The 13,670-nt window shown below is 37.6% G+C and overlaps 1 protein-coding gene across 1 annotated transcript in view; it reads left to right on the top strand.

Annotated features, from left to right (window-relative positions):
• Nucleotides 1-13,670, top strand: part of LOC137285261 (fringe glycosyltransferase-like) — a 64,475-nt gene that overhangs the window by 1,004 nt on the left and 49,801 nt on the right. The window contains exons 2-4 of the mRNA XM_067817572.1: nt 3,468-3,516; nt 4,744-4,786; nt 6,547-6,606. Of these exons, the coding sequence (XP_067673673.1) occupies nt 3,468-3,516; nt 4,744-4,786; nt 6,547-6,606 (152 nt within the window). The remainder of the gene's footprint in view (nt 1-3,467; nt 3,517-4,743; nt 4,787-6,546; nt 6,607-13,670) is intronic.

Here is a 13,670-nt window from a genome sequence, read left to right as displayed (position 1 = left end):
TCTGTTTCAGGCCAAGTCAGTATTCATTCTTAGGTTGTGTTTTTGTCTTTGTTGTTTTTGTTGTTATTTGCTTATTTTGTTTATAATTTGAATGCATATATATAGCATCATGGGTCAGATTATTTTGTCAAACAAATATGTTAGCTGTTGTGTAGATAATTTCAGATTGACATTGTAGGTGTGATTGATAAAATTTGGACTCTATCTGGTATTTGTTTTGTATCTACTATCATAGATGTTTTCCTTCTTATAATTAGTTAATATTTTCACAGTATTGTGTGGCATAGTGGCAATACCTACCCTTCAACAAGACGAACCTATGTAAATGTGAGGGGTTACATTGTGTTCTTGGATCTGAATCATGTTACATTAATTATATTAAATCAGGATATGAAAATGTAAATGAAAAGTGACATTTTTTAGATTGACCTTTATTTCAGGAGAAGGTAATCATGAGCACTCTCACTGCATGATATTACTAGTATACATACAATTTTTCAACTATACATGTTGCAATATTTTCCCCAAGAACAGCTATATTAGATAACAAATATACATGTAATTATTTCAGTGTTGTAGTTGAAATTTACACAGACTTTTGTATCACAACTGTAGTATTAATATGAGAATTGTAATATTATCTTAAATAGCAAAAGACATGTATATTCTTAGCATTTCCGTATTTTGATGCAAATTTGTTTCAGTGTGCATTATAGCTTAAATGTGCATTCCTGATATCTCTAGTTAGCAATAATGAAATTGTAGTGAAATGTGTCCTAGACACCGGTGAAATGAAATGATTCATTATACCGTCTCTGCTATAAGATTCTGACAGTTGTTCAATACATCACTTCCAAGCACATCCAGAGCTGCCTGTCATCTCCTTTCCTCACACAGCCTCTCTTTCCACAAAAACAAGAAAAAAGGGGCATCACTTTTAATAAAACATCACCCCTCTGAAAAGAAACTTTGATAATATTGTTATCTCATAATATGACAAGTTTTCTGTCCTTAAACACAGGTCCTGCTGGAGATTTTTGGTTAAAAGCAGTGTTCACGAAATTTGAATGCCAGTTATAAGAAATGTCAAATCAGAAAGATTTTTCAAAGTAACTTAGAGACGAGATGGAAAGTGAAATGAAGACCGCCAAAGCTGTCCTCAATGCAGAACACGCACCAGTCAGTTGGGATAACATGACAATCATAACCACCAAAGCAGCCTTCACTGCAGAACAGATGGCAGTCAGGATAACATGACAGTCAAGCCCACCAAAGCAGCCTTCACTGCAGAACTGATGTCAGTCAGGATAACATGACAATCAAGACCACCAAAGCAGCCCTCGCTCCAGAACAGATGGCAGTCAGAATAATATGAAAATCAAGACCACCAAAGCAGCCCTCACTCCAGAACAGATGCCAGTCAGGATAACATGACCATCAAGACCACCAAAGCAGCCCTCAATGCAGAACAGATGCCAGTCAGAATAACATGACAATCAAGACCACCAAAGCAGCCCTCAATGCAGAACAGATGGCAGACAGGATAACATGACAATCAAGACCACCAAAGCAGCCCTCAATGCAGAACAGATGGCAGCCAGGATAACATGACAATCAAGACCACCAAAGCAGCCCTCAATGCAGAGCAATTGAGACAGTCTCTTAAGTAATCAACCTGAACACAGACAATCCGGTGATCAACAGCATGAGCATCAACATATGTAGCTAAAATGCCAGTAAGCCTGACCACCTTATCCTATACAGTTGCTTCCTACTTCTTGAAGTTGAAGGTTACTGAAAATCAACTCTGAACTGGATCTTTATAGGTTACAGCTGGAGAAATAAGTAATTTTACACTGGACATAGTTATTCCTGCTTTGAACATGACAAAATGACAATGACAGTACTTCATCACCCTTGAGGGAAGCAGGTGTGGCAGTAGATCAACACTTAATCTCTGAATATATGTAATTTTGACAGTAACAAATAATCCCATGTACATTAAAAGCAAACCCCACTGAGATGGTGATTCAGAAACTGAAGAAATCTACGCATGCTTCATTTAGACCTTTAGTATTGCAGGGGAGCTAGGCAGTAGGGAAAATAGTGTTGTTCTGAAGGGTAACATGACTGGTGGAGTTGTGTAACCAACATGATTCCCACTGCCCATCAACTGTCTGCCAGTAAGACTCAGCTGACGGCATCAGTTTCTCATGTTTCAAAGTGACACACTATGGACCTTACTTCACAGCAATCAAATAAGAATCTTGTGTCATAAAATCAATAATCATTTTATGAAAATCGAATCCTTCATCTATTGATGTCACTGCAAAGGGACACTTCATGGTGATCAAGCGTTCATTGTCACTGAACAAAAGTTGAAGCTGTTCTGCTTAATGTGTTCTATCAATTGACAAATTGATTATTTTCAATTTTCTGCCTCCTTGTCACTCTATCCCATACAGGTATGGTTGCATCTCTGTTATTGATATCATGAACAAAGGAAGTTTTCATTTTTTAAGTTACAAAATGCCTCAGTCGCTACATCACATGCTGAGGCTGACAGTGGTAACAGTCTCCACCAACTGAACATGCATCTAAAGTAACATATCACTAGAATGTAACTTTGGAAGTCATGGAAATGTAAGGGCTATACTGGACCCCAACAAAAGCCAAGAGGCACCAGACAGTGCTTTAGTTTTGAATCGGCTAGTTAGTATTGATTTCTTATGTCTATTACTACTTCTATCCAGGCATATAAGTCAGTTACCATTACATGTCATATTTATCAGTATCAAATTTGCATCAGAACACAGTATCAATAGAATTTGTATGCGGGGACAAGATTATATGGCTGACAACATCAAATCCTTTGCTGGAGAACATTATCACCGGTTATGTTATTTGTACATGGCATGGCCAGTTAATCTGAGTAACAGCTAAAATATATACACATGGAAGCCCAATGTTTGCTTTTCTTTCAGAATTGTGGCATATGCCTTTAACTTAATGTTATAATTTTTGTGAAGAGTGACATCATCATATGAACAAGCTACTTGTACCCTTTTTCTTCAGTCTGCATATCTGAGAAATAATAACTCAAAAATATGTTTTTTCAATATTTATCCTTTTGTATATACACATGCTTTGCTTCCAGTTTTCATCTTTACATTATGCCTGTCTACATAAAACATTTGTATGATGTCTTTTGAACTGCACTCACTCTATTGTGTGTAGTATGTTTGAATTTTTGATGGCGCATTAATGCCCAGCTTCAAGCAGGGAATGTCAAGTTGTCACTGACTTGGATGGCATTCAGGATTTATGTCTTTCTTGGAAACAAACAGGAAGCAGGTAATGGAGCCCAGCGAAATCAACATCAAATCTCATGATGAATATGTTCTGTATGGTTTTCATTATGGTTCATCACTAATATCATGTTATCGATTCTCTATTATTATTTTCAGACATTTTTCTTCACAGACGAGGATGATGAAAAGTTACAAGAACAAACAGGTAGGGTCAAAACAATTGTGGAAATCATTTGTCTGACATGCTGTGTAAATCATGAAGAATATTTGGTAGGCAATCAAAGTTGGTAGTGACTGAGACAAACAATATATGGATATGTATGCCAGACAGCATTTTCCACAGATTTCCTGTATTTCTGTTGCATTTGGAATGTTTTTGAGATTGATGTAAATCTACAACAAAAGACCCAAGATCCCCAGCTAAATTTTCAGTATGTGTTTTAAGTTTGTTTTTCTTTAATGTGCTTTGCCATTCCTGGCTTGTTGTCTCTCCAGCAGCAGTTGGTGTCTTACTGTATAATATGCCCAATGTGGCGCTGAAGTCAGGTGACTCAAGGGCCATTAGCATATTATTCTTTGATGGTTAGACTTTTTGTTAAGCAACAATATACTACATGTATACAGGAAGGTTCTGTGGTTGTCATGGGAAGACCCTATGCTTTTGGAGTGAAGAAGAAGTGCCTAAACATTAGATTCATGCAGCAAGGATAGATACTGGAGTCCTTAATTTTCTTCTTGGGAAGATAAATGTGGTTGTGATAGTGATATATAGTATCATCATCTTGCCCATCTTGTCCCTTTATGACAGCATGTTTGATCTCTGGAGAAATTCAGTTGGTCATCAGTCTTAGATCAGACAAGTCTTATTGTGTTTGATGCTTTAGTGTGTGCCCTCCCACTTATTTTCCTATCTGGAAATGATCTGTATCCATGTCTCTATTATGAACAATCTGTACCTTTACTTCAGTTTGTCATTGTTTGGAGACCAGACATGTTTCATGATGTTTTCACATGTCAATGTTTATTTTTCTGTGGAGGAAATGTGATGAATAATATGAATCTAAGCTTTTTCAAATGTTCAGGTGGTTCACCATAGATTACAACAGACAACATGCATAAAAATTCATGAGAAAAAGTGGAATGGTGATAAGTCGGGGTTTTTTTCAATTGTTGAGGTGATACATTAAGTTTTTATCTTTAATGTCTTTGAAACAGAAACTTATGCCTAGCTCATGCTTCATTGGGCTCATGTTAGAATGATATATTAGCTCCCGAAGGGTGGGTCCCTCTGGGTGGGTTACTGTCATGGGGTCCCTGTGGTCTACTTCCCTGTGACACACAGGAACAGTCACAATGTGTAGTTTTACTTTGTGTTCCAACTGATTTCCCCCAAATAAGCGTTGAAGTAATCACCCTATTTTTAATGTTTCAGGTGGACATGTTATAAATACCAAGTGCCCTTCAACTCATGATAAGTAAGAACAATCTTCACCTTTCCATTTAGATTCTTAAACTACATATATTCCGGATGTGTCACTATTCAGTGTGTAAGATTACTCATTGTTGCATGTGCTCTCAGTATGTGTTTCCTTCCTGCTTTGAAATATGCCATGAGTAGAAACTGACACATGTAGTAGTGGAATTGTTAAGAGAATGTCTGGTTCAGCGGATCTGCTGCCACTCCTTGTTGTGTGACAAAAACTGCTTTTATGAACCCAGTCATTGCTGGGGCTCAGTGACCAGGTGGCTGTGTTCCCTGGCTCACAATATCAGTCACTTGGTTTTCTGGTCCAGGTTTCATTATTTACAGACTGTTGTCATATAGTTAAAATAATATTGATTGTGGCTTTCAGCAATTAACAAAAAGTCTCTCCTGGATTTCAGGACAGTGGATATGAACAAATTTGCTTCTTACAAACTTAAGATGTATCTGAGATCAGTTTCTCTCAGAAAGGCTCAAGTACAGACCCTGAAGCAAATAGAATGAAGAAAGCCCATGCAAGTCTAGAAAGTGTGGCAAGTCTAGATTTCCACAGCTTCAGGAAGAAAATCTGAGGGCTCCTTTTCATTTCATGTTAGTTTATTTCACTATGAACTTTTTTCAGTGCAATATGTTCATTTCAGAGACTAGTTTTTAGCCTAGCACTCAACTAACAGGTAGTCTCTGAAATGAACATATTTTACAGATGAAAAGTTCATAGTAAGAAAATGTAGAAAAATATGATGAAAGGGAACCCTGAGACTTTCTTGAAGCTGTGGAAATCTAGACTTGCCACATTTTCTAGACTTGCGTGGACTTTCTTAAATATATTTTCTTCAGGATTTATATGACAGATTAGCACTCAGACAGGTGAATGATGCTATTACTATTATCATTACAGAAAAAGAAATACTTCTATTGTTGTTACTTGTGAATACCACTGCCAGCACATTTTCCTGAGTCAGGATGTTTTTTTTTAAATCATAATTTACCCTTTGGTCTCATGTGCAACGAAGATCTTTACTTAAAAAAGTGCTGTTTTATGATTCCAAAATTGGAACGTATATTATACAGTAACTGCTGTCATAGTTTGTACAGTGTTTTAGAGGTAACAGACTAGCAGTAGAGATGTGCTGATACAGAAAATTCACAATACGATATGTATTGCAGTATCTTGGGACATGATGTTTCGATTCAGTGCACATCACGAAATGCTACCTGTAGTTATTTTCTGTAAAAGTGTATGTTTTATTTCAACTAATAGTGTAAACCTTGACATAACCATCAATTATTACATCAATAACCATCAATACAAAGAAAGTATATATTTGTGTATCATCAGATAAATTATGCGATCATTGATATCCAAAATATATTGTCTCAGCTCGACAGACTCATGAAGCAGTGGTTAAAATGTTTTCTTAACATCGTTGCATTGATTATTGCGCAATGTTAGTTAGCATGGGTACAATACATTTAGGAACAATATATCGTCACTACTTTCTCTACATTTGCCTGTCAGGACTGCTTAGTTTATAAGTCTACATGAGTCACTGTATTATTTATGATACTTTAGGAATTTGTGTACTGTAAACAAAGTTCTCTTGGCCTAAAAATTTGGAAATGAAGTAATGTTAGTTTAGATTGGGTATTTGTGTCATTTTGCATAATATTGCCTCATGGCAGGTGTACATGAATCCTGGTGCTTGTGAATATTATTTTTTCACTACAATACTCTGTGACTCTCTGTTTCAGGAATGCATTATGCTGTAAAATGGCTTCAGAATATGATGCATATTTGGACTCAAATAAAAGGTGAGCATTTTACTTGTTTTGTTTGTTCAGGGTAATATGTATATTTATGTTTCCTGCCTGTGAAACTTCAACTTGTTAACCCCTGTGTCTTGTCATCAGTCTTCCTTTAGCCTGTACTGTTACTGACTGATATAATATATGGCTCAATGAAGTAATATTGTCAGAGAATCCTAGAGCCTAGGTGAATCAAGAGTGAGTGTGTGTGCCCTTGCCACCACCCCCTCTCTCTTTGCCCTGAAAGTGTATTAAATGACTGTTGAAACTCTCGTGAAAATGGGTGAAAATGAACTGTGCGCCCCCTTTTCTCAAAAAGCTGTATCTGCCCCAGTAGAGCATGTGGAGACTTTTTATGAACAAACCAGGAGGATGAAGGAGATCAAATATATGCTGATACTGCAGCATCCACTGACACTCCAAGTATTTCCAACCACTACCTGTCCACAAACCAACCAGTCGCTGCCACTAGCTTTTCTAAAGCTGCACAATTCATGTCTTTGACCTGAGTGAGCTATAGCCCCTTGATAACCCCTAGCAGATGAAACCCTACCACTACCAGCTCACATGTGGTCAAACAAGTGACATTGAAGCTCTTTGTGGGAACACAGTTTCAGCTGGAGTGGTCACATGACTGTCATGTGATAGGGATGCCTGAACTGTTCCTGCTTTGTAAGAAGCCTGTTTGTCCACATCTGTTTGAAATAAATCTACTTACTTTAGTTGATGGGGATCTCAAATCAGATACAAATTTAACTGAACTATTTAACTGCTGTGGAATGCCATCATAAAATAAAGCATGCTTTTAGGTGAAATTATTTTATGACTAGAAGTGGATTTTGTTCTAACAAAAGAACTACAACATTAAATCTTCCTATAATATATGAAATTATTACAACAAAAACGTCTAAAATGTTTCATGTATGTTCTGAAGGAGGAGCACCACAGAATTACACATTAAAGTCTGTGTAGCTACTGATTGCTGATGCGAAACATGAAGCAGTGTCAAACACCCAAGTTGTGGGATGGCTCAGGGTCATAAAACTTGCCGGCAACGACATTCATCGGTGTTTTTCCTGTTTTGCTCTGAGTGATCACAATATGATCATTCATAGCCAAGAAAATCAATTCTTTTATGGTTGTCTTTCCCGTTCACAGATTGTTATGATACAGACTTTTCAAAATCAATATTGGTGTAATAAATGTGTGTAAAACTATTTGGCAGTGTTTAATTCTTATTTTCTATGGCGTTTATCATCACAAAGCAGCCACTTGTCATCTTTCCACATCAAGTTCTGTTGGAAATGAAAAATCCAAACTCAAACTTTGAGACTGATTTTATGTGGTCCTTCATGAATTACTTCTCACATGAATTGGCCAAGTATATGAAATTGCAGGAGTTTGTGAGGTGAAATGAAATTTGATTTGCTTCCAAAACTTGACAATCTATTTCTGATTACTTAGTGCTCCTTGTCGAGTCCATTGAGATCAATAGTGCTGAGCACACCAAAGATGATTTTATCATGTAAGGGGCAGAACAAGAGTGGTATCTGGATGTCTGTGTTCAGCTACACTGGTGGCCTGTTGGTAAGGGAGAGGGGACCTGTCTTTGACAAAGGACTTGTTATTGTGCAGGGAGCAGAACAAGAGTGGTATCTGCCAGGATGTCTGTGTTCAGCTACACTGGTGGCATGGTTGGTAAGGGAGGGGGACCTGTCTATGACAAAGGACTTGTTATTGTGCAGGGAGCAGAACAAGAGTGGTATCTGCCAGGATGTCTGTGTTCAGCTACACTGGTGGCATGGTTGGTAAGGGAGGGGGACCTGTCTATGACAAAGGACTTGTTATTGTGCAGGGAGCAGAACAAGAGTGGTATCTGCCAGGATGTCTGTGTTCAGCTACACTGGTGGCCTGTTGGTAAGGGAGGGGGACCTGTCTATGACAAAGGACTTGTTATTGTGCAGGGAGCAAAACAAGAGTGGTATCTGCCAGGATGTCTGTGTTCAGCTACACTGGTGGCCTGTTGGTAAGGGAGAGGGGACCTGTCTTTGACAAAGGACTTGTTATTGTGCAGGGAGCAGAACAAGAGTGGTATCTGCCAGGATGTCTGTGTTCAGCTACACTGGTGGCATGGTTGGTAAGGGAGGGGGACCTGTCTATGACAAAGGACTTGTTATTGTGCAGGGAGCAGAACAAGAGTGGTATCTGCCAGGATGTCTGTGTTCAGCTACACTGGTGGCATGGTTGGGAAGGGAGGGGGACCTGTCTATGACAAAGGACTTGTTATTGTGCAGGGAGCAGAACAAGAGTGGTATCTGCCAGGATGTCTGTGTTCAGCTACACTGGTGGCCAGGTTGGGAAGGGAGGGGGACCTGTCTATGACAAAGGACTTGTTATTGTGCAGGGAGCAAAACAAGAGTGGTATCTGCCAGGATGTCTGTGTTCAGTTACACTGGTGGCATGGTTGGTAAGGGAGGGAGACCTGTCTATGACAAAGGACTTGTTATTGTGTAGGGAGCAGGACAAGAGTGGTATCTGCCAGGATGTCTGTGTTCAGCTTCACTGGTGGCATGGTTGGTAAGGGAGGGGGACCTGTCTATGACAAAGGACTTGTTATTGTGCAGGGAGCAAAACAAGAGTGGTATCTGCCAGGATGTCTGTGTTCAGCTACACTGGTGGCATGGTTGGTAAGGGAGGGAGACCTGTCTATGACAAAGGACTTGTTATTGTGCAGGGAGCAAAACAAGAGTGGTATCTGCCAGGATGTCTGTGTTCAGCTTCACTGACTGACAGTCACATCTTCGAGATGTTCAAAGATAGTACTTATCTGCTTCATTGGCATTTTAGTGGATAAACAGTAAGAAAAATAAACTATTTTATGGATGGAAACTTCTTTATTTATTATGGTGCAACATTTCAGTGTACCTACTTATATCATTGTCAAGCAAGAGTGTTTAAAGTGATACAGCACAGATCTGACACATTTATGGCACAGGGATCATTTAAGGCAGCCATGGGCAAATACTTCAAAGGGATTTACATCAATGGAATAAGTAACAATGCAGTAACAGTAGGAGGGAGCCAGTAACAATGGGACGAAGTCAGTGTGTTGAGGAGGTGGGACAAGATATACATTGCAGATGAGACTACTAAGTAATGATGGCTGGAGTAGTCACTGGCTACCTTTACCATTGCTTGACAACAGTATAAGACGCTATACCGAAATCAATAAAGAAGTTGTGGAACATGAAGTATTATATTTTTCTTGCTGAAGATGGCACTTCTTGTTACCTTGTGTTTTACTTGGTATGAAGGGGTTGAAACAAGCAAGACAGAAATGTACCACTACTCTTAACAGAGATGGTTCCACATATTTTTCACTTTTATATGTGTACAATCCAGTAGCTCTGATTTCATGCCAAATAATTTCTAATAATTAGGAGTTCTGAAGAAGCAATGGAATGATTGGTGTTTTTGTTTTGTCAACTGGCTGCCTTAAGTGGTCCCCTGTTTACAGCTTATGTCAGTATTGTAGTGTTGATACAATCAGGTGGTAGGAAAACAAAATTCTTACACACACATGGGTGAGAAATGTATGTGAGAAGACCAGCATCACACATTTGTGTGAGATCGATTTCCAATCACATGATTGGCTACTCCATTGTGATGTCAAGTTAAGACCTTTTGTCTACTTCCCTGATTAAAATTCATTGATAAGTTCCTCTTGCTTCAATCGAACAGAAACATGTTACTTGTGCCCCAAAAAGGCATTGCACCCAATATTTTTGTAACTGCAACATAATGACGTCACTATACTATGAAATACACACAGAAAACAATATAGCACGAATCTAGATATTTTCTAATGCCATTCTAATGCCAGCAATGTCACATTCAAGCACATGGGTTACACCTAATTACACACACTGAACAGGTTTGGGTAGATGGGATATTGAACGTAAACTGGGGAGATGTGCTTGTGTACCAATGTGGAGAAAATTCCAAACAATAACGATGAAGTCACATGTTCAAATATTTTATGCTTTCAAGAATTAAAATCATCCATATTTCCATGATAACATCATCATTTTAGAGTGTTTAATCAGGTTTTCTCTAATCTTCTCTTGTTGCATTATCACTATTGCCTTGATGACAAGATGTGTGAAACGTTTTGGTGGAGAGTCGCCTTGCGATGAGTAGTGATTTGGTGGCCAAGTGATGTCACTCATTCATAGCTTTGTGTTCTGTATTACTGTGCAGGTAAGATGACAAAATAAGACATTTGAATTTATTCGACTATAAAATTGTGCAATTTTACGCTGTGTAACAAACAGATTTCTGTACTCATATCTGTCAGATACCATTTATCTTACAACTCGTTTCAAAACATATATAACTTGCTTTCTGTGATTAAATTAAGAATGAAGATTTTTATGGATATCAACTTCTTTATATGAGAACACAACGTTTCGGATTTAATGCTTACTCCTTCATCACCTGATAAAGGAGTAAGCATTAACTCCGAAACGTTGTATTCATATAAAGAAGTTCCATAAAAATCTTCATTCTTATGTATTTCACTTGTAAATGCCCTTCAAAGATGTGATTAAATTAGTTTTGAAACAATGAGTTGGATAAATGATATCTGGTAGACACTTGTTTAATAATGTCTGTTTACTCGTTTCATCTAACATGTATCCACTTGGATGTCAGGAGGTTTGCAATGGTTATCAATCCATGTGGTTCTGTTTCCTGTCTGTGATAGTGATAGAATATTTTTTATTTTGCTGGAATATGGTTTTCTTAAAGTGACTACGCTCTATTTCTTATAATAGACATAAAAGGTTGTAGAATGCACGTACCATTTCAGAAAGAAATTCAATTTATATACTATGAAATCTTTGGCATGCAGTTGTATTTATGAAAGTGCATAGCATTTACAGACAAGTCAAGGCGTCCTTATTTTCATTGGATGTTTTTGTCAATGCCTCCAAAATAGAGGAGTGCCAAGCCAAATATCAGCAGGAAATCCTGTGATTTTGAATTGGTCTACCAAGTACTCCTATGAATATTTTACAGTTTCAGTAGATATACATCAACTCTGTATACTATTTCTCAATTGTAGACTTACAGTCTTGAGAACATGTTGATCCTTATATTTTAGAGTAGAGAAATCTGTTAGTGCTGATATAGGTGAGTATCTCAGGGGATGTCAATTCAATGTGTCTGGCAGTGCACAAGGGACAGCTCGCACCAGTGGTTTGCGAGCTCCATATTATACCACAAAAGGCTGCCATATCGGAATATCAGCCAGCACTTGCCTGAAACCCACTGTCGCCCACCTGCTTCCACTGAAATAGCTTTCCTTTTCACTCAGCCTTTCTTGAAATGTTACATTTAATAACACTAATATGAATAAGTGATGACTCATTTTGCTACAAAGATACATCAGTGGCATTTTTAATCTCATCTGTGAGGATTTTATTGTGCAGGTTTGAGTTTTTTCTTGATGTTTTCTTTTTCCAAGATCGGATTGCCTTTCCCGACTGTATTGCAGACAAATTTAGCCTTTTCAAAGCAATTATGTTATAAAGAATTACCACCATAGAAAACTTTTTATCCCCGCTGTTTCCATTCAATCGTTAACAACACGCTTAGCTCTTCAAATTAGACTTTTTTTCGATTCCTAGGACATTTCAAGTTTGAGACATTTTTACTTGAGGGACTGGATTAATGCTAATTTCTATCTCAGTGATTATAATTTTCAGAGTTGAAAAGAAACTGCATTGATTTTAGATAATTTCTCTCTTTGATGTGTACCCTTTGATGTCTCTATTGGATTACAGGAATGTGTGGTGTTAGTGAGGCATGGCAATGGTAAAACACAGCATTCGTGTCAAATAATGTCACGAAATCTCAAAGGAGATTCAATTGTAAGGAAAGTTTGGCTTGTTTTCTGTTGATTTTATTATAGAGTTAACCTTTGAGAAACCCTTCGTCTTCGAATTATTATTCCATTTGTCACAACATTTAGAAATGAAGAAAAGTAGTCATTCTAGATACAATGTAGTTCACATTTGGGACCTAAGTTATTGATTATTATGCATTTTTCCATGTATGCAGTGCAACACTGTCTTTGAAGTGTGTTAACTTTTGTCAGATCACATTGTTTTCATATCAAATATCATGGTATACCCCTGTGTGATACTCCAGTATAAAGCAAGTGTCAGGACTTCAGGTTGATTTTACCATTCACACAAAATCTAATAGGTAGTAGTATACTGTTTCCATGTATATACTGGAGAGGGAACAAGAAGGAAGCAAGCCTTGCATCATACTGCTGGCCCATCTCAGGTGAAAACACATACAAAGCTCTCAACGTAACCTAGACTTTGATACACATTCTGAGGTATAGAGGTGTAACAGTTCATCAATAATATCAATATTTGCATCATCAACTGAGCGATGTGAGTGCATCAATAAAAAACACATTTAGGCAATATAACAGGATATTTATATCGCCAGGGTCCATGATACATCAATGTATCACAAGAGGTGATATATCCTGATGTTACTAAAATACTACTTGAGATTGTAAGGAGTGTTGCGTGAGGAAAGAAGGGAGTTTCAAACTGAATTTTACAAGAATTAGTATCTGTTATCTGTTACATGAACAAAGGGTTTATACGTGAAAGAATGTGAATGTTTTTGAAACTGAACAGTTGAATAGGTGTCTTTACGTATTTGGAATGTGTTTTAGTTGTTTGGCAAATAACACCATTTATTGACAATTATGAATGATGTCTTAGCTCTGTTACGAGAGAGAACAAAAATAAGATAAGACTTGGAAAGCAGAATTCAGAGTTATTTTCAGTGATTCAGTGATAAATATATTACTTTGTCGTTGTGATGTGATGTCATGAACAACGTCATGTTTCTTCTATGATGTTATGTTCTACATACAGAGACGGCAGGAAGCCAGCCTATGTTTGAAAGTAAATTTGGGTCTATTTTCCTCAGTTTGACTTTGGTAATAAACAGAATATTATGTTCGTATCCATATCATTATA

Source organism: Haliotis asinina, chromosome 5 (assembly GCF_037392515.1).
Source record: "Haliotis asinina isolate JCU_RB_2024 chromosome 5, JCU_Hal_asi_v2, whole genome shotgun sequence".
Lineage (NCBI taxonomy): Eukaryota > Metazoa > Mollusca > Gastropoda > Lepetellida > Haliotidae > Haliotis > Haliotis asinina.
This window is presented reverse-complemented; position numbering and strand designations above follow the sequence as displayed.